This window comes from Cuculus canorus, chromosome Z, assembly GCF_017976375.1.
Source record: "Cuculus canorus isolate bCucCan1 chromosome Z, bCucCan1.pri, whole genome shotgun sequence".
NCBI classification, from domain to species: domain Eukaryota; kingdom Metazoa; phylum Chordata; class Aves; order Cuculiformes; family Cuculidae; genus Cuculus; species Cuculus canorus.
In genome coordinates this window covers 12413660-12436091 of record NC_071441.1, presented here as the reverse complement: position 1 = coordinate 12436091, position 22432 = coordinate 12413660, and the positions used below count along the sequence as shown (strand labels likewise).

The following is a 22432-nucleotide window of genomic DNA, read 5'->3' as shown; positions in this document are numbered from 1 at the left end:
TTCCAATTTTGCATAGGCAGGTGATGCAGAACACAGGAAAGAAATGTGTCTTTTACAACTCAAATATTCTTTCTCTTGTGAATTAATCAAGAGTCATAATCTTCAAATGTCAGTCTCCCCCTACTACTCGCAGTAGGCTGCCTGTTCAGATTGACTGCTGATAACACTCTAATTTCTCAGGTTTTTTTTCCCCAGACACATGCTCCAAGTTGGGATATTTTGCTGCCTCTCGTAATCAGTCAGGAATTTCAGTCAGTGTATAAATTCACACCGAGATGCCTGCCAAGTTCTGCTTATGGCCAAAACCTCAGTTCTGGTAGTATGAACTGTTTCTCATCAGAGTCGGCAGTTAACATGAAAACAACTATATGTTTTGCCTACATCTACAGCTATTTCAGCACATTTTATTTTTGAATAAAACTGCATATGTAAGTAGGATTTTTGAAACGTCTAATGCAATTCAGATTCACACCTCAGTTTAACTTGAGTTAGCATTCAAATACAGACAAATCAGAAAATACTAACTTTGTAGCATTTCACGGGCAATGGGCTTCATTCTGCTCTGAAAAATCTGTAGTTTTTCCCAAATGCTAGAAATTGCTTTCACCCCTTTTCCATCATTATACCATTCTGGTTTATCAGGTAGCTGCTCTCTTTTTTTTTTTTTTTTATATGCCTTAGTACAATTTGGGTTTTTAAATAGTATTTTTTAAATGAAGATTGTTGTGTAGAGGAAGAAAACATCTTACGGAAAACAAATTCTTAATTTTGTGAAGTAATCCTCAATCCATCATAGTTGTAATCTCACAGATGATATAAAATGCATTTAACAAGACATTTTTCCACAAAGCATGAGACCAATTTTAAATCCTTACCTAGAAAAATTATAAAAATATTTTCCTAGCATAAAATTTCTCTAGGAGTAGTTGTTCTTCCCAGATGAAAATTGATCTAGAAATCTTATGATCCTGTATTGAGATTCACAGATGAACTTTGCATAATCAATGTAGGCAGCTGAAACCCTTTCAAACTTGCTGCCTCTGGATGGCAGTCGTCTGCATAAACCAGCACTGGTAAACCGAAACAGCTGTGAGATTTATGCATCTGCTTTCTATCTGTTTATGGCAAACACATGAAAAATGTAAGTATTGCTGCATTTAGCATATAAGTATTAGTTCTAAGAGACATATTAGCAGCTATACAAGTATGTTTTATGAGAAAGTTCCCTTTCTCCCTATAAAATTTCTTAAATCTAAGATGGAGCGGCTTTTCTCAGCCTCCAATTCTTTTTAAACTTACTCCGAAATAAGATGAGGGACTTAGCTGAGAACCAATGGTATCTAGGTATTATTTTTATTTCTGAATCTCCAAGCACATATTAACAAAGGAAGATTATCGCCACCACTTACAGACTGGGAAAAAGAACCAAAGGTGAGAGAGAGATATGAGAACAGATTCTGCGTCTAGTTATCATTTCAGGGCAGCATTTCTTCAGCCACTTATGAAATCTAGTATCTGTTTTCCAGACAACACTGCTTGGATTGTTGAAGCATCTCTTCTTAAAAAGGAGTTTTGCAAAAATCTGGTTTAAGCTGTATAAAAGTTTACATGTCAGTTTTAGGACATAATTTTAGAATCAGTATGTGTGAATATGTATGTGGAGGAGAAGCATGAGAAAATGTTAAAATTCAGCTTCTTTTTTGGTTTTAATGTCTGCTGAGAGATCTGCTACCCGCTAATTTTCTGGCAGGATGTGCTATTGGAACTGCTAAGGCAGATCCCTGCTATTTCTGGAGGAAAGAAAAGCCTCCTTTTCCTTTGCTGTGAGGTTCATCCTGCTGTGAGTGACAGCACGTAACTCTGTATAAAGGGAAGATGTTTTTACATCTCCAAAATATCTATCCAAACAAGATAGTTCAAAGGAGTTGGATAGAAAATTCTGGAATCCAGTGGGAAGAACTTCCTCTGTCTCCCAGACAGAATTTGTAGGAGCAGGGCAAGAAGTTTAAATACATTTAGAATATGAAAGTTTCATCCCTCTAAAGGTAAATAATTTCACATATAGTGGAGAAACTGCCCGAACAGGCCTTTCTATTCTGGTGCCTGACTCTGAAGCACAAACACAGTTCCAGTCTGCCCATCAGATATGGGTGGGGAGCTGGGGGGCGGAGGTGTGCAGTAGTTAAATTAGCATTATCACACATATTGGTTTGATCAACTGGAGTTCACAGGCGGGTTGGATGCACTGGACCCCCCTTAGCCAACCCAGAAGCAGTTTGGTTCGTGCTCCAGAGGAGCCGAATCTCCCTTACCCTTTTGTCTCCTCAGACCCTGTGGAAACCAGTCTGGATTGATTCTAACTAGATTTTTCCTCCATATGTTTCCTCCATGTAGCACGTAATAGGGTGACCTTGCCATTCATCTCTGTAAGGTGCATTTTTATCTAAAAACTCATTCACAGCAGTAGAGTATCATCTTCAGCTGGAGAATATCACCTGGAGCTGAAAAAAAAATCACAACAATAGTAAGTTTTCAGTTTGTTTTGAATTATTGATAGTCCAGATATTGTCGCAGAGAAAGTGGCTGTTTTAATTTCCTCTCACATGCTGAATTTCAAAGAATACTTATTTTGCCTTAAGTTAGAAAGTTGAAGTTAGTTAGCTTATATCAGTCAACCAAATTCTTCTTATCTGAGACATAGAGAAAGAATGGATAATGGTAAGAAATCTAATTGTGTGTCCAGCTGCTTGACAAGATGAGGAGGTCTGGGCACAGTCATGCTTTGCCAGTACTTCTAGTTCTCAGCCTCCTTCATTACATGAGAATATAGGCTTTCACTGACAATAAAAAGATTAGAAGCTTTATAATTGGGACGTTTGAAAACATACTGAAGTATAACTCAATGCAACTAAATGTCAACATTTTATTTATAACTTTTGTTTGAAAATTATATAAGTAGACATTATTGCAAAAGTAATCAAGTTCAGTGGTACTAATGCTGAAGAACCTTTTCAGCATCTTAGGATGTTTTGGTATCTTAAGATGTCTTAAAATAAAAACACATCAAAATTAATGCTATACTAGAATAATTACAAACTACAATTTAAAAAAAGAGCAGAAAAAAATAGGTTTTAATAGCTTTTTTAATTAAAATGAATCAGAAAAAAATTGTTTGGAGGTTTTTCAGCATGGTTTCTAACCCTTGCGTGCATCGGCTCTAACCTCATCAGTTATTTCTCACTACAGTTAGCAAACGAGACACTTTTACATGATTACTTATTTTTTTGCAGGACTTAGTATTCTGTCAGTTAACTGGCTGTTGATGTCTGTTTCAGTGTTTATTAGTAAACCTCAGTTTCTCAGTGGAGAAGCCATGGCTTTCAACTGAAGTACTTCTGGCAGGAACATTCTCAGCAAAAAATGCCTTCTCCATATTCAAAACCAGTTGTTGATTATTCTGTTGTGAGTGTAAGTGTTGCAGACAAAAATCAATCAAATATGCTAACAGGTTGTGATGTTAGGAGCCTTTGCACAACAATTTCCAATCAAGCATTTTGCCAGTACATACTTATAATTCAGTAGAAAACTTTCCCCCTTTTTGTTGTTGTTTCTTTTTTCTTCTCCAAAGTTGTCTTCACAAATCATCAGCAGCAATTGAATGAGAATTTCTCTGAGCATCTGGTTCATCTGCTACCAGTTTCTCTATTAAAAGACAGTCGTGAGAAGTTTGTCCAATTCCATATTTTCACATCGGGCAAACCAGAATGAATATTCCGTCACAGTTCTGTCATTAATTTGGACAATATTGAAACTTAGCTCAACAATTTGCCATGTCCAGCCATGAAACGTATGCAGCGCAGAGGCAAATTCCCCTTTGTGTTATGCAGCTGCAAAACCAGATGTTGTAGACTACTGTCATCAGAAATTTAATTCCTGCTGCTCAAAAGTTCAGGCCATGCAGAAACTGTTCCTCACCATCTCGGGACCCTTGCCATCCCAGTCATGTCATACTTGTTCTCTTCCACCTTCTAATTAGATCTCAAGAACTTTTAGTGAGGTATTTACATAAACGGGACTGGCTGAAAGCGTCCTCAGCCATTACAAACTACATGTCAGCGGAATCTTTCACAGCTCAGTAACATTTATCCGTAGCTACTTAATAGATTTTCGTGTTAAGTAGGATAATTGCAACGTACTTCTGAAAACCCTGAAATCCTGTGCAGAGTGTTTCTGATGTAGTCTAAAATACATAGGTTGTAATGCTTATTTTGTATTTTCTGTTCCCTTAGGAACAGAAACAATTTGCTTCTTTTTCTACAATTCTTATCCTTAATACAAAACAATATTTTAAACTGCAGTATGGAAACACAAGTCATGTTCCTGCAGACAATATCAGGAAAAGAAGGCAGAGAGCTGGAAATCGGGGACTGTCACAGAGGGCTGACCGGAGGAAGGATGATTCTGCACTTGAACTGAGTGTCTTGGGATGTGCTAAAGGAGGGGGACTCCTGTGAGCCCTCCCGCGGGTACCTGCTGCTGCCAGAGGAAGGGAAGGGGCCTGGGGAAGCTCTGCAGGTTCTAGTGAGGGGGGTTAGCAACCCCTGACGCAGGTGCCCGGGGCCTTTGCTGTAGCTGCCCTCGCTTCAGGAGGGCGACAGTCCCACCGTTTTGCTGGTGCTGGGGAGAGGCCTGTGTCAGAACGCGGTGGATCAGGAGTCCCCGGGGCCTCTCCTGCAGGAGCTACGCTGCTGTTGGAGAGTTATACTGCTAAGCGGAAGAGTTATGAAAGTTAGCAGGCAGTGCATCGTTGGAGAGAGCCAGGATCGCCTCATAAACCCTACAGCTTGAAGGGCCCTGGACCACCACAGCGCAGACCTGGGCAGAGTCTGTCCCTAGCAGAACCGCAAGTGTCAGTAGCAGGCAATGGCTGGAAGCTGGTGTCTTCTGTAAGACACCTGCTCCACCTGAGGTTCTCTGCCCTCAAAGCTGAGGTTGCTTTCAAACAAACCATCTGGACAGACAGACCCTGAGCCACACCAGGCCACCTGGAGGAAGTCATCGGTGATATAGGGAGTGATTCCCTGCTGCAGGGCACAGGGGCAGCCCTCTGCTGACCCAACCCACTGCCTACAGAAGTTTTCTGCTGACCCAGAACCATGATGCTGTGAAAAGAACACCAAATCTTGTCCAACTCTCTGCCTATGACCTCCTGCTGTTGTCCCACACGGACACCAGCAATACCTCCAGGGCAAACAAGGAGAGGATCTGTCACTCCCAGTCTCTTGGGGTCAGGGGGACAGTCAGGGGCATGAGGGGGTCTGAGGATCAGCTGTACCCACACAGCTGGCATCAGCAACACTGTTTTGGTTTCTCTCACCATCCAACACTTCCTGAGGATGAATGTCTGCTTGGAGAGATGAGATCTACCTCACTAAGTAGGGGTTGGAATGTAGTATTTCTCGATTCATATAGTCAAGTAATTATACCATGCTTAGATGCCTCTTTCAAAAATGTGTCAAGTCTAGAAATTAAAAATATTTTCATTATCGGAATAAATGTTTGTATAGAATGTGTGTGCTCACCTCCCGTGTGTAACCTGAAAGCCTCAGCTACTGAATGAAAAGCATGGATAGCTGTAGAAAGCATGATTCCTCAAACAAAAATAAACTAGAGACACGATATGAAATGTGACATGATATTCATTTTTATCAGTTTCCAGTGGTTTTTTTCCATAGCTCATCATTACAAAATGATGATGATCATTCCTTTAGCTACCAACTATCATAAGTAGTTGTCTTTAGTCCTCATAATCTTCACAGTCATAAGAAGAATTGGTATTACATCACAGAAAATTAAATCACACATTTTACTGCTTGCTTGTTGAGGATGAACAAGAACATGATTTAGAAACAGTGGGTTCCTAAGTCACAAAGCAGCATCTGCACAGACAGACCTCTGCTGTGCTAAGTACATTTCAATGCTTTAGTGGAACAGCACATTAGGTTCATTCATGACAAATGTGAACATACTCCTAAAATTTCTCAAATGGAGTAAGACTACTTGTATAAAAGATGTCACTTAAGATACAATTCTGTGGAGCAAGTAAAGACAAGCCCAGATTTTCCAAAATCATCTGCTGCAGCATAAGGTAAGGCTTTCTTTGTGGATGTTTACTTTCAAACCGAGGTTGTAAGGCAGACCTTCATTTGGCATTACCCAATTAATTGTTCAAAGTAACAGCTGTTTTTTGTCCTGTGTTGAAGGCAGCTTAGAAACTTAAAGGTTTATCCTGTCAGAAGAAGTGAGCACATAACAACCCCCCCCCAAAAAAAACCCTAGAAATGTAGCACTGTGTGACCTGAGATTCTCCCACAGTGCAGAGCACTTGTGGACAGCATTATTTGATACGGTCCTGCCACAGGCAAAGCAATGCTTGCAGAAAAAGCATTGAAGGAACAAGGAACTCTAGGTCCAAACTTAAAGACCATAAAGGAATTAAACATAGAAGTTATCTACATTGAGCTGTATAAACTAGAGCACTTATTGCAATAATGATTTGTCTTTGTTTTTTCATCTTACAGAACAGGTTCTGAGACTCAGTTTTCCAAGCTTTAACTAATGACAGGCTTTTTTTTTTTTAGATGCAGTCTCAGCCAACTGAAAAGTAAAAACTGAATAGAGAATGTTTCTTCTGTTTTTCAATCTTTTTGTTTTCTAATACATGCCATAATGAAATCTTTTTGAAATAATGCCCTTATTTATGACAAAATATGGCTCCAATTACACAGACTGTGAGAAATCAAAAAATCAGATAAAACTGGCCAAGATGGATTCAGACACTATAGAAAATGAACAATTCCTTGCTGTACTTTAAACACTTCAGCCAAGAATTCCCCAATTCTTGCTGGACCATAAGTAGCATATTGCCTAAGCAAAGCACTGAACTGACAAATATTAGGTCTGAGTTTTTTTCTGCTTACATAGAAATTTTCACTTCTCTTATTTTGGCTGTTTCAGTTTTTCATATAAAAACTCCTTTAGACAAGGGCAATTTTATAGTGCAATTGTAACATTTGGTATCGTGGAACCCCAGTTTCAAGATAGCTTCATAGATGCTGCAACAGAATCTTCTGTACACGTTCCAAAACTGAATTTAATCTGAGGCAACAGAAATAAGACAAACAAAAACCTCATACACTTTCCCTCTGTAAAGTGCCTCCAGTCAGAAAAGTTGGACCCAGCATTCTCAGATGCTTAATGAAAAAGTAGAGTTATGAAATAAAAGTAGGAGACCAGAGGCTCAGTTGCACAGAAGCGAGGCATACCTAACAAATAACACGAGTGAAATGTGAAACAATAAATTTGAAGTCTGCTGCAGAAAAGACAACAAAAACATCTTCAAAAAGCTCACAAGTCAAAAATAAAGGGTCAGCCCCTCGTACCTCAAATCAAGGTAGGGAGCAGATACAGAAAACCTTAAATAAGGAGGGAGCAGGGCTGTGACCTGTTACAGTTACAATCAGTTTTCTGTGTAGAGGAAGTATGAAGTCAAGTAGTGATATTGATAGGCCAGATCTATATATACAAGGAAAAAAGACTAAATAGTTTGTGTTACTACATCGTCAAGCAATTTCTAAGAAAACTGGATGTAAACCTGCACTTACCTCTCCTGTGAAATTCCATCTCTTCACTTTCTTTACCACATAATCCTTGTGCATCTCACCATGCTAATCAAGATACTTTAAACTCTGCTCCTTTACTCAGTCACTCCTCCCCGTGCTACTGAAACTAACTTTACTTTGCATCCAATGAAGACTATCCATCTCTTAAGGACCGAGGCCACCTGCTGCCCTAGCTGTTTTCGCTGCAGGACTGGGCTATTCACAAAAGTACTTCTTTATCGTGAATAACCCAGTCTTGCATGAAATCACATGGAGGGCACCGAGATGCAGAGCACCAGAAACACAAATAATGTACATTACTAATGATTTAATAACGTACAAGGTCCAAAACAAAAAACCCAAGACTAAACCTATAGCTCAGGAACCAAGAGTGGGAGGGGAGAAACAAGGAGATGGTTATAGAACTTGTTCTAACCTCTCACAGTGACACAAAGCTCAGCTCTATTGCTTCACTTACTACGAGTGGACATGTGCTCACATTCAATTATTGACTGATACTTATGGTGAAGAGATCCCAAAGATCAAGCTGGTGCTCAAAAGAACACATTTTCTGTTGGTAGAAGATGTGAAAGCAAAAACCTCAGAGATCCTCAACTGCCTCTTCAGAAAATGATCTGTGGAATTGCTTTGAATGTTGGCAGCATCGTATACAGCTGTGTGTCAGCTCAGAAGGGAACTGTTCTGAAAGTGGTTGCAGTTGATTTTATTAATTTCTTAAATAAAGAATTACAGACAGTCTCATTTTTTGTGTCAGATCTTGTATACTGATAGAGCACTAAGTTCTACGGAAACTATAGAAGAATAAAATGGTGTAATGGAGCACTTCCTACAACTTAAATAAGTCAATTGCACACAGCTGTAAAGAGCATTAGTTTATTATCTATTCTCCATGTGTTACCTCAGAAACAGTCTAATTATATACAAAAATTTGGAATGTTGAATAAATGCTGATCAATAAAAACAGTTCATAGCTGTCGACAAGGGAATATTTCTAAACAAAATCAAAATAATCAGAGGTTTGATTCTGTGTGTTATTGCTATGTTTGTGTTTATAGAATGTTTTCAAGTATATATACATTTTGTTATCTCCAGTCAAAAAAAGAAACTAAAAAATATTTACATAATAAATATGTGGGAGACTTCATCTTTTCATTACGTCAGTTGAACTGATTCTTTAATGAACAATTAGAAAGAGTTAACAGAGTTCACATTGACTCACTGTCATGCTGAGTAACTTAGGCTGCAGATGGGCTTTATTCTGTTCAAAATGTAGTTTAAGATGCATTCAAAATGAAAAGTGCTGATGTAGTCTCTCCTTCTGCTGAATCCAGGCTGGACTAGTTTAAGAAACAAATATGTTTCTCCCACTCTCTGCAATATTACCTAGTTTGACATGTGTTTTTACCTTTACACACAGACACTGAACGAACGAACACATTTCAATCCACTGAAACGCCAACATTTACTTAGTAAATCAGCACAATCCATGTTTTATTAGATGGTTAATTTTCTAATTTAATGAAGACAAGCTTTGGCCAAGTATTTCCACAAGAAGTACTAAACCTCTTGCTATAAATCTCTACTTCTAAAGTTCTACGATAGTCAAACAGTTTTTGGTAGAAATTTCCCGTGATACATAAATCTGAAAATTAAGTGACACAATGTTTAAAACTTCTGTTACCATTAAAGCAAAATACAATACAGTAGAATTTCTCAGTGATATATTTAAATGTACTGCAAAACGTTTACAAAGTCAGTCCCAAGATCAGTAAAGAATCAGTTCTTTTTGAACTCTCCCCAAAGATACAGGTTATATAGAACAACAAGGTACTTAGGACTTATTTGTATGCATCCCCATTGAAAGGCAGTGTGCAATAAAAATAACATGATTAAAAGTAATGAACATGTGATGTAAAATTTTGCATTTTCAATAAAAAAATAAAAGCTAAACAACAACAAAACACATCTTGGAAGCGGAACACTGAAGCCTGCCATTATATAACTATGTTTCTCATTCTTTTCTTTGAAGATTAACATCACACAGAAAATAAGTGAATTTTATCAAAATACAGCACGTTTCTGCTAATATATCAAAAAAATCATTTTTCTATGTAAGTATTACTGAAAATCAACTAAAAAGAATTAAAATATACAAAGAGTAGTTAAAGGGTTTCAATTAACATTATTAGACCTATACACAGTACAATAAGCAATAGTTAACATCTTTGAAAGAAGTGCAATAATATTGGAGTTCGCTTATTTAAAAAGTACTGTCTGTTACCACTAGCTAGGCGTAATTCCTTCCTCTTCCAGCTCATTGTCCCAAAACTAAAGGAGACTGGTATTTTTGCTAGCTTTGTTAAAAGTACTCACTTTTGTACACACGAGTTGAAAAAAAAAAAGCAACTAATACCTGTCTCAAACTACCAACTTATATGTAATTAAAAAATGAACTGCAATAACTGAATATTGCTCCGATGACAGGCTAATCACTAGCCCTGATTAAAAACAGTTATTGGTCTTCTATGGCACTTTTCCCTGGTCCATAACAACCGTGTATGAATTATCACTGCAGATTACACAGTCTCTATTCAATTACAAAGGAGAAAGAGAAAAATAAAGTTAATGTTTCTCGTAAACAAAATTAACAGAAGCATAACTGAATATTTTATACAGTAATAAGGAACAAAGGCAGCCTGTGGTAAATCACTGTAACATTAATATAGTTAGAAACCCTTTAATGACTCTGAAGTGTCTAGTTCACATTTAATGTTACCTGTAGGAACAGCCCTTTAAGAAACATCATTACCAGCCGGTGGGTTGTAAGTACACCCTCCCTTTGCTCTCCCTCTCACCATAGCAATTCTCCATCACCGTTCAAAGATTCACAAACTTGCTTTGGTTACCTAGCTCCATGCGTATGGTTTCCATTTTGATTAACAAGGCATTGCCAAGGCCAAACAAAAATCAAGATGTCTTTCATAACCGTTCTTGCATCATTTACTTTGTGTGTGTTTAAATACGTATTACAGGCAACAACCTTAAAAACTGGCCATTTCAGTTTCATTTTTGATAAGGTTAAAATGGAGTACTTTTTATAAAGATTAAAGTATCACCATTCACACAAAACTGGGAATTTTCACGGCAGAGAAAAACCTCTGGGCACATTTCCACAGTACAGCTGAAAAAATTACGTATGCAAGAAAACCCAACTAAACATGAATCACATCTGGCAAATGAATATTCAACTACTACGTTAATAACATATTCTGCAAAATATCACAAATGTGTAGTTACAGTCTTCCTAAAAAACACCATAAGCTTTTATTGCATTTTCTATTGGTAGACGTACACTCTGGAACTAAACACTTCTTCTTTCCTGATTCCAGATTTAGATAGCAGATAGTTGTTTCACCTGACCTTTGTTCTGTCCAACCAGCACCACCTTCCATCTACCCATTCATCTATACAATGTGCACATAGCAAAGCCAACATTTTATATCCCCTGTCCATATCTAACAAAGTGGTTTCAGCATAACACATTAACATCTGGTGAATAAAAATAAAGGCAATAAACAGCTACAGGACAGACAGCCCTGCCATCTGTCCACTGGCTACAACCGAGGCTTCATAAAGCCTTGCACAAAGTTTAGTAATGTGTATGAATTATCCAAAAATAAACCTACCATCTGTACAAAAAAACAACACAGGTTTGTTCTTGGAAGAGTGATCCTTAGATTGCTATAATGCTTAAAATCAAATTTATTCACCATATGCATTTCCAAAATGATTTCCTGTATGTTCTATACAGTGGTTTTTCTCCCCTTTAGCCACAAGTTCAGTATATCCTGTACAAATTTTGATCATAGTTCTTTTCAAGTTCCTTTCATGTATAAAAATAGGCAAAATATTCAGTTTCTCGTAAGTCCTTTAATGAATTCTGCTGGCTTTTCCCCCAATCCACAGTATTTATGAAGAAACTTCTCGCACAATGATGAGCTCCACTGCATTCTGAAAAGTCTTTAGCAAAGATACTGCTTGACCATGATCAATATTGATGAAGCTGTATCCATTAGCCTAAAAAAGAAATATTTAAAATTGAAAATTACAGTCTCATATGTCATGCTAGTAAAATACATCTCATATTTCATGTTACTTTATATAGTTTTACCAAATTCTTCATGAATGCAGACAATAAAACACTGCAGATTTGCAGATTATATTGTTGATGAGAGTTAAACATGTACCTGTACACTACAAGAAACTAAACTACACTGTTAGCCTTGGAGGAATTTTGCACCACAGGTACTGCAAATAACCGAAAGAGAAAACTTAAATCATAATATCAGACATGTAATAAGACCTGATACCAGCCTTAATACAGCGTAATCAAAAAAGCAAATGCAGCACAGATTATACATACCAGTTTAAATATTGGAATGTTAGAAATAGCACTCATGATAAATTAAAACTATTGAGCCTTAAAAAAAAAATTGATGGCATCTGGAGCCATTTCAGGGTGTGAGACCTCCTGAGGTCCCTCCCAGCTTGAATTTTCCTGTAACAGTGACTGTTGTCATTCTTGGGACAGGTTTGGCTTGGTAAACACAGGAAGGCCTAAGTGGCCTATAAAAAGACAGGGGAAAACGTGGTTATGGTTCAGATTCTCAAGGTTTACTACTTTGAATTCACGTTCAGTCTGGATGGTAAAGTCTTGCAGAATAAGACTACCCCAGTTTAAAATGTTATCTCTTCTACCCGGGCATCCCACTGTTCTCCCTGACCTACTGTTCTTTATGTGGAGACAGAACTGGCCGTGTGCTCTGCGCCTTGGCTGTCATTTTGGAGTTGTGGTTCCTTAACTCACCGCTGAACACTTCCTGTTCCTACCAGCTGAAACCCTTGTCGTAAAGGCAGTTGTTTTCAAATCTGTCTAGGGTTGCAGAGAAAGATTTACACATGGACCACTCAGAGAGCAAAACAGACAATAGCCCTTCCAAATCATCACCTGTACAGAATGTCCTAGCTCTAACCTAATACGCAACAGTACTTCAAGATTTACATGCAATTATCTGGTCTCTGGTCATGTAGAATACTTTTATTTGACATGCATTATAATGTGCATGCCTTACGCAAGAGTAACAGAGAATACTGCAAAATCAAGTACAGCAAAGTAATTTTGAGAGAGGTGATAGTCAAAAACTGTAGCAGTTGTCTAAGTGGCAACAAGGTAGATTGGGACTGTCATTCGATCAATAAAGAATGTGCTGTTACATTAAAAAATATTTTGACTTACGAGAAATGAAAGAGCCTGTAATTGTCTAAGCATGCAAATACAACTTCTACTTCAGCTCTTTTTCAAACTTATAATTCCTCATTTAACAAAAGGCAAAACCCAAGCAGTGACAGCATGACGAAAGGAAACGTCATTATAAATGTCACAAAGCTAAATGAAATTCAATACAGACAGAAATAAACCATTACAACAAAAGTCACCTTTCAGACGTGTTACACTCTATAAATAAGAAATATGCTACCAGTATTTTCAAAAGTTTAACGTGCTTCTTGTTTCTGTACTGTGTTTTGAAGGGTCACCCTCATCCCTTACCGTCATCTACAGCAGTAATAGAACTATGACCTTTCTCATCCCAGTGAGGAAGAACAAGCCCAAAAATGTTTACCATGCTCAAAACCAAGACATCTTTTAGTTGGAATAACTTCCCAGTTTAGTTTTCTTGTGTGCTTTTTGGCTTTACTCTTCATTCAAAGGATTAGGTTCTGTGTTCATTTTGGCTTTGTTTTAGAAAACTGTTCACAGGATGTTTTGGTTTAACTGAGATACTAGTGGTCATTTTTTTTTTAGACAACTGGAATGTAGCAGTCAACCCTACCAACATTCTCAAACCAGTAATGTGGTGATAATTGATAATTATTAGCAAGATCTGCAACTTTGAGGGTGGGTGCAGCACTGTTCAAATGTTCTGTTGGCCCCAGTACCTTCCCAAAGAAAGTAAGGCTTATATAATCATGTTGCCCACTCCCCCTGATCCCTCCCCAGATAGCTTACAAATTCAATAGACAAATCAAACAAATCTCATATGGAAGAGGCCTGAAAGATACAGACTTCCTAGAGGAAAGAACTGCACAGCTGCAGCCCAGAAGCCATGGCTCCTGAAGCAACCTACTTGTCTCTCCTGCAGCCAACCGGGCAGCCAGGAGGTAAACGCTGTGACCATCTAGACAGCAGCCAGCTAAGAGGCAGTTTCTGCCAGCACTTGACCATGCTTCACCTGTCACCTGGGGAGGAACTGCAGGATGGAGGGGGATGTAACAGCAAGGTGCAGCTGGGGAGACAGATTGTGAGGGGAAGCTGATGGTGTCCAGACAACACATTATTCAGAACATAGGAATGACCACGATTTAAATAACTAAATTATAGCAAAGCCTAATGAAATGTTTGTTTTCCATCTTGAATAACAACATTAGGCCCGTTTTTTCGTCTTTAAAACCATGAAAAATGTTCAGAGTTATAAAAAAATGATACAACTGATTGATACTTCAGTATCCTAATGTTAGATGGAATAAAATTGAAAGCATCATCCCAAAATATAAGAATATTTCTGGAAAAGATATTGGTAATCCATCTGAAAATTAAACACTCTGCTTTTAGACAACGTGCAAACTAAAAATGAACTGATCACAAAGGCTAGTTAATCAGATGACCACAGTACCTGAATTATTTTATCCCCAGGTTGCAACAACTTAGATGCTGGTCCTTCTGGTTGGACTCTGGTTACAAATATACCCTTGAAAAACAGAGAAGGTAAAAATTTTTGACAATTTATTTCATGAATAGTAGGGCAGCATGAAGCAAAGGTTTTTCAAAATATTTTTTCAATTTTTCATTCTAAGTAAAAGAGAATTTAGTATTATCCCACAGGTCTCATGGCTTTCAGGAGAATTGCCTTTAAAGGAGTACTGAAGGGCAAATTCTGCTCTGCCTTTCTATAATTTGGCAGATGGATACATCAAGATGAATTATCAACCACCAGAAATAAGACTGTAGGCTAAATTATGTTCTCTTTCAAGAGGCTTCCCAATTTTAAACTCCTTAATTCACTATCTCAAATTGGTTGACTAATATCTGCGACTGTGCAATAAACAGTCAGCTGGAATAATCCTGTGTTGTCCTGTGACCACTGTGGTCACACTCTGATTTGCCACATGATGTGTCCCCGACTTCCACTCTTCCGGTGCTGGAATACAATGGTTTGGGAATATATATATATAGAGAGAGAGAGACCTGTTTTTCCCTCCCTTTGCTAAACAACAGAAACTTTATTAACTCAAACGATTTTAAGAGGCATTAGTATAAAATACTCACGTCATCTTCCGGTCTGAATGGATTTCCTCTACCACCAACTCCTCCTGATATACTAAATCCAAGTTCTGGATCCTTGTCAATTCTCACTCGAATCTAAGTAGTTAAAACCAAAGTCAGATAAACTGGCTGAAAATCCACACTCAAAGCTACTGTAATGAAATTATTACTAAGGAATTCAGGTGAACAAAAGCTTTAAAAAGAAAAATCTCAAAAAAAGCATTTATCGCAGTTCAAGAGAGAATTATACTTCATACCGTTAATTCAAAACAAGATTCCAATACAACAGCATCACATTTCATTTTAAATTATTACTCCAATATCACCATTATTATAATCAGAGATATTTTGATATTACCTAAATGAATTTAATGTCCCTAGAAAATATAAATGCTCCTATGAAAGAACAGGTTCTTCTTATTTCATTGCTATCTTTGGCTGGATTTTAAAAATAAAATCATGTTCCTAATTTCACTTTCAGTTCTACATCACCAATGTCATCTCCCCTTTCTCCTCCCAGAATGGTTGGCTACAAAACTTATTTTATACAATATGCAGACAGTCTCATTCTAGCACAGAATGAAAACACAGTTCTCAGTATTTTCTCAAAACTCCCAAAACTATATAGAGAAGACATCCCATGGCCAAGAGCAGAAAGAAGGCTGACACAATTAAAGAGCCATTAAATTGTGTAAGAATTACTTAGCCACATCTGTCTATCATAAATAAAACTGGTAATCATCATGTATGCATCAGATGCTCACACTTTTTTAATCTTGCCTTTTGTTTACAGATGCACATTTCTACAGTTGAAGGTTTTGAACCATTCCAGATAGCAACATGCAGAAGCAAATTACTCCTACGTTGCATTTGCTACTTTGCATTTTTCAGTTACTAGATGAATAATGAGTTGGTGATCAATAAATGTACTTGAAATCTTCAGCACATTAAGAAGATGTATGCTTATGTTTCTAGTGTGTTCTGTTAAAAATCTATCACATATCTCTCAAAATGTTCACATAAAAATAAAAAGAACTCTAAACTAGAAGGAAAGTGTGATTTCAGTAGTAGAATTGCACCCAGATAAAGCTGTCTTCTGCTGGAGATAAATTCCTATATGATTTCTGTCACAATGTACAGAGAAATGGTGATAAACAAAACCAATGTAACAATTCACTACCACTGACAGACAGATGTCATATTGTCAGGTCACATTTTATTCTTACTTCTTGCTTTGTCATCTCATGGCTTTGTCTGGGAGAACACTGAGACTGAGTATAGGGAGGTTGGTGGGCAACTTTCAACATCAGATAATCAATTAATTGCTCTCTAGACGGATGTCTTGCTACTGATGACTGAGGAGGGAGATGATGGATTTGGCTGTAGTTTGCCTGAGGTCTTTGAGGCTGGCACATTTGTCCGTTTGTCAAAGGTATCTGAATAAAAAAATAAATATTCTATGTCACACATTTTATAAGCAGCAATCCTCAAATTCTCCTTTATTTATATGTTTTTCACACTTGACTGCTTTTTATTTTAGGAACATTAAAAAATCCCACAAAACTACTCTTCTGGATCATGTACAATTACACAGAGTTTTCTTTATAGTCATCAGCTCTGACCTCCTATGAACAAACGTGAAAAACAAAAAAAACCTACCTTATCCTTTAGAACAGACTAGACAGTCTTTGCTTTTAGCACTTTTTTCACTAAGTTTTCCCAACCATTATTTCCTAGCAGTGCAACTGACAGTATTGTTTGGTATCAGTATAGTCCGCATCTTTATTGCGTAAAATTCAGAACACTGTTACAATTCACTTTGCAACAATTCCCAGTAGATCATACACAAAATAAAAATCCCACACAGCAAGCAGACAGAAGTTATACACTCTCCAAGCATTTTTTGGTGATTACTTTGCAAGATAACCTACTGAGCAAACTCGCATACAAGTTGAAAGTTTTAATATCAAAGCTGTAATAGTATTTCCAATAAATGTTATTCTTTTGTTAACAAATCTGTCACTGATTTTGTAAGTACAATGATGACAAAGAGCAGTAAAGTACACAACTGTCAAGACATACAGTGCATTCAAACTGTGTCACTAGGAACAATGCTGGAGACAACATTTCTTACTGAAGCTTCAGTTACTATTCAGCTCTGCAGCTCTGTGTTGGGATGGGGAGCCTTTTCCCTTCTCACTTGTATGCGTCCTTGTACCCCTACCTAGTCTAAGTAGTCAGTCTGCACGATTCTCACATTCCAAAAATGCTAGTCTTGAGTTAGGTTTTTTCTGCCTGTCACCATCATCCCATTAGTTATAGAATATAAAGATATTAAAATACTCTCACAATAGTATGAGTAACTGAAGTGTGCAAATTTCAGTCTTTAACCATGCTATGTGAATGGATACATCGGAATCTATTCTGGCAGGATTTTTATATCAAAATGATCCTAATAGTAATGTGTTTACACATACATTTTTGGGGTTTTATTCACTTATCAGATGTATTCAGTTTACACAATTTTCTGCTACATTTTCTGAAAACTCAAAGCATGACAGAAAAACTATTTTTTGTTACACTGTCAGAGGTAGCATTTATGTAGCAACATGTATCAACAGCTATGCAAATTCACAACATCCACTGAAATTATTGAAGTTATAGAAAGAAATGCATTGTAATAGTTTACAACCATTCATTTTGTTTCATTGTAGTTAAGTTCCATCTGTATAGAAGGTTCTTAGAGACAAATACAGAATGTCTCCTACAAATGAGTTTATCATTACGATTTCATCACAACAGATCAAAAGTTTTAATCAGCTTTATTGCTTTCCTGAAATCATTTGCCACATTCCAATTTCCACTACCAATTACATCTTTTGCTGCTAATTTCTTCTTCCAAAGCCCCTGCTCAAAAAAACTAAACTATTCCCTTCATATAGTTAACTATTTTCTCTTCAAAAAAAGAGGATGCTATTTCATTTACACCACATTCAATATCTCTGTATTTCATTTTTAATAAGACCCAGTTCCAACTGCTACCCCAGCATATGTTTCACAAATAATAAAAAAAGGTATCCTTACAAATAACAATAAATATATCACATACATGGTGTCATATAGATAATTACCTGCACAGCTAATTTCTTCATGCTGTCTGGAGGAACATCTTTCAGACTGAGTGTGGCAGATGAATAATTCTGTTGTCCTGAAATGAATACCTCATCCTGGCATTGGTCTCCTGGAGTAGAAGCCTGAGGGTGCTTTAAACAGAATGGAGCAGTAAAGGTGCATGTCTTAACATAACTCAGAATAGCAAATTCTCCTAAGAATCCCAGAATAAAATATTTTAGGGGCATTATCGTTCTTAATCTTCTTTAAATAACTAGCACATTGTTTATGCACAAAATCTTACTAGCCAAAACACCGCACCCATAAAATATCGATGGATATTTACAAAAACTAGCAACTGCAGAGGTGTCTTTGATCACCAATAACCTGGTAATAAAAGTCAACAATTGCTAACAACTCCCTATGCAAGAATTCATATGGTTAAAAGAAGTCTTTCATTCACTTTATCCTGCTCACTATGGATACCATAACATCACTTAGTGTGCTCAGAGTTAAGGAGTCATTTCTTCGCATTTTATTACAAACTAAAATATTAATTTTGTTGAATGCATCAAGTATCTTACAATACCGTTTTACATCATCAGAATTTGTCTGGGACAGGAAAAGGCAAAGTAAGATTTTATTCAAACCTTTATCAACCTAGGTTAAATCTACAATGGTAATCTTTTGTTCACATATGTAGAATGAAACTAGTTTTAAATATGTTCAACCATCTATAAAATCCAATTACAAAACTCAAGTCACGACATTAAACTGAAAAGCCTTGCAATATGTTTAAAGCGTATAAAATGAAGGCAAAGTATTTGATTCAATGCCTATACAAATTCTTGCACATAAGTTATATGCCTTTTATGGAAAGCATTTTCCATATTTAAAAGGATAACTATCAATTTAAGGACACCTCTCACAGTTTATTCTTTCCCCCTCTATATATTGCAATAGCCTCCTGTAGGTACTCACTCGAACAACGTGCACACCAGAACCTCTTCCGTCTGCCACACTCAAGGCAACACTACCCTGGCTGCCATGCAGATCCCTAGAGCTGCCATAGTGAAAGCTGCTAACTGCAGCATAATTGGAATTAAAGGACCTAGACAGCATGCTCTGAATAAAGAGGGGACAGATTTAACACAGGTATTAGTGCAGCATGCATAAACAACAAGACACGTTATACATAAACTAATACAAACATATACCATTGTCATGCAAAATAAAAACCATGCAAGAACAGTATCATTCTGATATATAAAACACAATTCAGTGATCCCTATTCACCTTTATTTACTGTATATCTGCATGCAATCAGCAATTAACATGCAGATTTACAGGTAAATAAAGTCCTTCAAATGTTTATGTCTCTGGAAAAACAGAGGTGCCCAGCTTAAAAGAATTTCTGTTTTCATTAAATTTGCAACATATCAAATGTATTGTAGGAAGAGAAGTTGGTAGTCAAGACAAACACTCATGGAAAACTATCTAATTATCAGGTATTATTTTGTGTAACCCCCTTCTTCCTCCACCATTACTGATACAGTGCAAACAAAAATATACACAGAAACAGAAATCTGACTATTTGACTGGATTTTCTTGCTACTGCAATGCATTCCAATAACACCTCATTTAGAAATGTGAATGAGCCTCACTTAAAGAAAAAGAGGCTTGAAAGAAACCTTGGAGTTGACTTCTGTGCCACTGCAGCCAATCAAACAGGTATCATGAGCTCAAGGATAAATGTGGTAGTGGTCTGGTTTTAATCTTCATTACCTGCAAACCTGACCTCTGCAGTATTGGCAAGGGTAATGAAGAAAGTAGAAGACATTACCATCCTGCCACTATGGACTTTTGTATTGTAAGAACAAACAAAATAAAAACGAAGGAGGAAAATCTTCCATGTCACTTGACAAACAAAACAAACTTCTCCCAAAAAAGTGAGGAAGACCCATGAAAAAAACACAGTCACAGTAAAAGATACACCACGAAGCACCAAAACCCAGCAAGTTCATTGTCTTTCATTTTTATGAAGTTTCTAATGTTTACAAGGAAAGAAAAAAAAAAGAAAATGTTCAAAATATCTAAGTGAGTAAGATACTGCAACAACTCTTACATGAACAAATACATTTTGGTGTTTGTTGACTACATCTACTAATTTGATTTTGAAAAATACCACTGATCCTCAGGCAGACATTTGCTCTCATACTAGCTTTATCTTGTGAAGCCAAAACTGGTTCAATAATCAAAGTCATGTGCCCCTGCACATACATACTCCTTAGATACTCTGATAGTATAGTCACTGGAAACACCCTTGGAAAACAGTATTTACTGACAATATCTGGCTTTTCTTGGCCAAGGCTCTTCAAAACCTCTCACTCAATGGCATCACGGGCTTTCTCCATGCCCTTCTTCCATATCTACTCTGCTTTCTAGTCAATGGATTTTTCAAGCTTCTAGACAAGCCTCCAGAGGCTTTCTAAGTCTTTGAAGAAGACGGCTTTACTCAGCATTCAAGTCTCCCTTCGCTAAACATCCAAATCTGAGCTTACTGCTTCCTTTAAGTTTAAGGCCAAACACTCAGATGAAACTACCAAAGTCACTTTTCCTTAACTTGATAGTGCCTTACTGTGTCATCTTACAACTCTTCCCCAAACAGTCTCTCTAGGTGCCCTTCTTCCTCCACTTGTACAGGCAACTCCCTGAAGTTTCCTATAGGAAGCTCCTCTCACGAGTCTACCATACTTCTTGATCTTCTGTAAGTGGCAAAAAGCCAGACAAAAATAGAAGTAATGCATGGTGAAACTAGAAAACTATCTTCTAAAAGTGTCTCTAGCAGACGATCTTAGTATAAAGATCCCTAGATCCACCAGATTCACCCTTCTCTTAGAAAGACCCAGATGATCAGTAAGCAGTGCCAACCTAAATCAAGATTCATATTTACAATCCGAGATAGATCTGCAATAGGAGGTAGAGTTTTCCTGAAGTCTGCAGAGGCACAAACTTGTCCATCGGAAATTAATATTTCAGTCAGCTTAGTTTAGAGCTTCAAGGTGTACATAGCCTGAGAATAGCTTTATTAAAGGGTTTATAAAATCTCCTTCTTGGTAGAGACTTTTTCTGAAGTACAATAATTGTGCAATCAACATAGGAATTCCATAAAAAGTACTGCAAACGCCATTCTTCTTCACCACATTGGGCAGAGCGTCCCAATATTAACTAATAAATACTATTCAAAATTCCATGGAGTTGTAAGAAAGTTTTAATTTAATAGAAGAAGAAATTCCTGAAGACAAATCCAGAAGTATTTTTCGTCCACCTATTTTAATCTGGTAAGAGAGAAACTGAGGCATGTAGAGTGTGAACAGTATTCCTCTTTAATTTCCTTCTCAATATGAGCATGATGAAGGCTGTTCTATTCCTAGTGAGATTCCTGAAGACTGCTGCACCAGAGAGCAGAGTTTTGGAAATTTGAATATGTAGATGCCATTAAAGCCCCTGATTTTTATTACCAACTCCATTTCCCGTCTGATTTTCTACACACTATTAGGGCATAATGGACTGCAAAATGATAATTCAAATATTTGAGGCTTGAGAAATACCATTTCAGGTACGCTAAACTAATATACACTAACCAACATGCATGCCATTTTCCACTGTATTTTTGGAAACTAATTTTACTAGAAAGAAGTAATTCACAGGGGAAGAACACACATTAAAAGCTACAATAAATCAAGAAAAAATGGCTATGTGCAAAGTAAAAAAATATTCAGAATATAAATGAGGATTTGCAGTCAAGATCATCCTCTTATGGAATTCAGTTTAGAAGCAGGCAGCTAGCAGCATGGTTTTGGGGTTTCCTTACATTCATTTTGAATGCCAAGAGTCTGAACACATCCTCCACTTTGCAGCTTACAAGAGAATTAACAATTTAAGATTTCAGAAGTGTGGTTTTGGGTATTAAAGTGCCTTTATGCACTTAGTTATGTGTAAGACAAATAATACAATTTACTTAGAAGAATTTCTATTCTATTGTAATTTTAAGACTGGCTAGAGTTTGTCACAACAATTCGTGACCTAATAAAATTCAAGTAGCTGCAGGGAATAATACTCTACATTCTATTTATCTTGGGACAGCCTTAACTGGTAACTTATCTGCTAAGTCTAAGTACTATCCTTTCTATTTATTTATTTATTTAGCAGTACTTAGAATTAACTGCCAGCTAAAGGTGGATGCAAGTTATCCCTT

General features: G+C 37.0%; 1 protein-coding gene across 7 annotated transcripts in view; it reads right to left on the bottom strand.

Moving 5' to 3' along the window:
- Positions 1-5712: 5712 nt before the first annotated feature.
- The window catches only part of ERBIN (erbb2 interacting protein), a 119088-nt gene continuing 102368 nt past the window's right edge, over positions 5713-22432 (bottom strand). For 3 of the 7 annotated variants that reach the window (XM_054053838.1, XM_054053841.1, XM_054053842.1), the window contains exons 22-27: positions 19156-19299; positions 18195-18326; positions 16290-16499; positions 15067-15159; positions 14414-14488; positions 5713-11759 (exon numbers count right to left, since the gene is read on the bottom strand). In XM_054053838.1, the coding sequence (XP_053909813.1) occupies positions 11652-11759; positions 14414-14488; positions 15067-15159; positions 16290-16499; positions 18195-18326; positions 19156-19299 (762 nt within the window). In that variant the 3' untranslated portion in view covers positions 5713-11651. The remainder of the gene's footprint in view (positions 11760-14413; positions 14489-15066; positions 15160-16289; positions 16500-18194; positions 18327-19155; positions 19300-22432) is intronic. The other 4 variants (XM_054053835.1, XM_054053836.1, XM_054053839.1 and 1 more) reach the window with 2 other exon arrangements.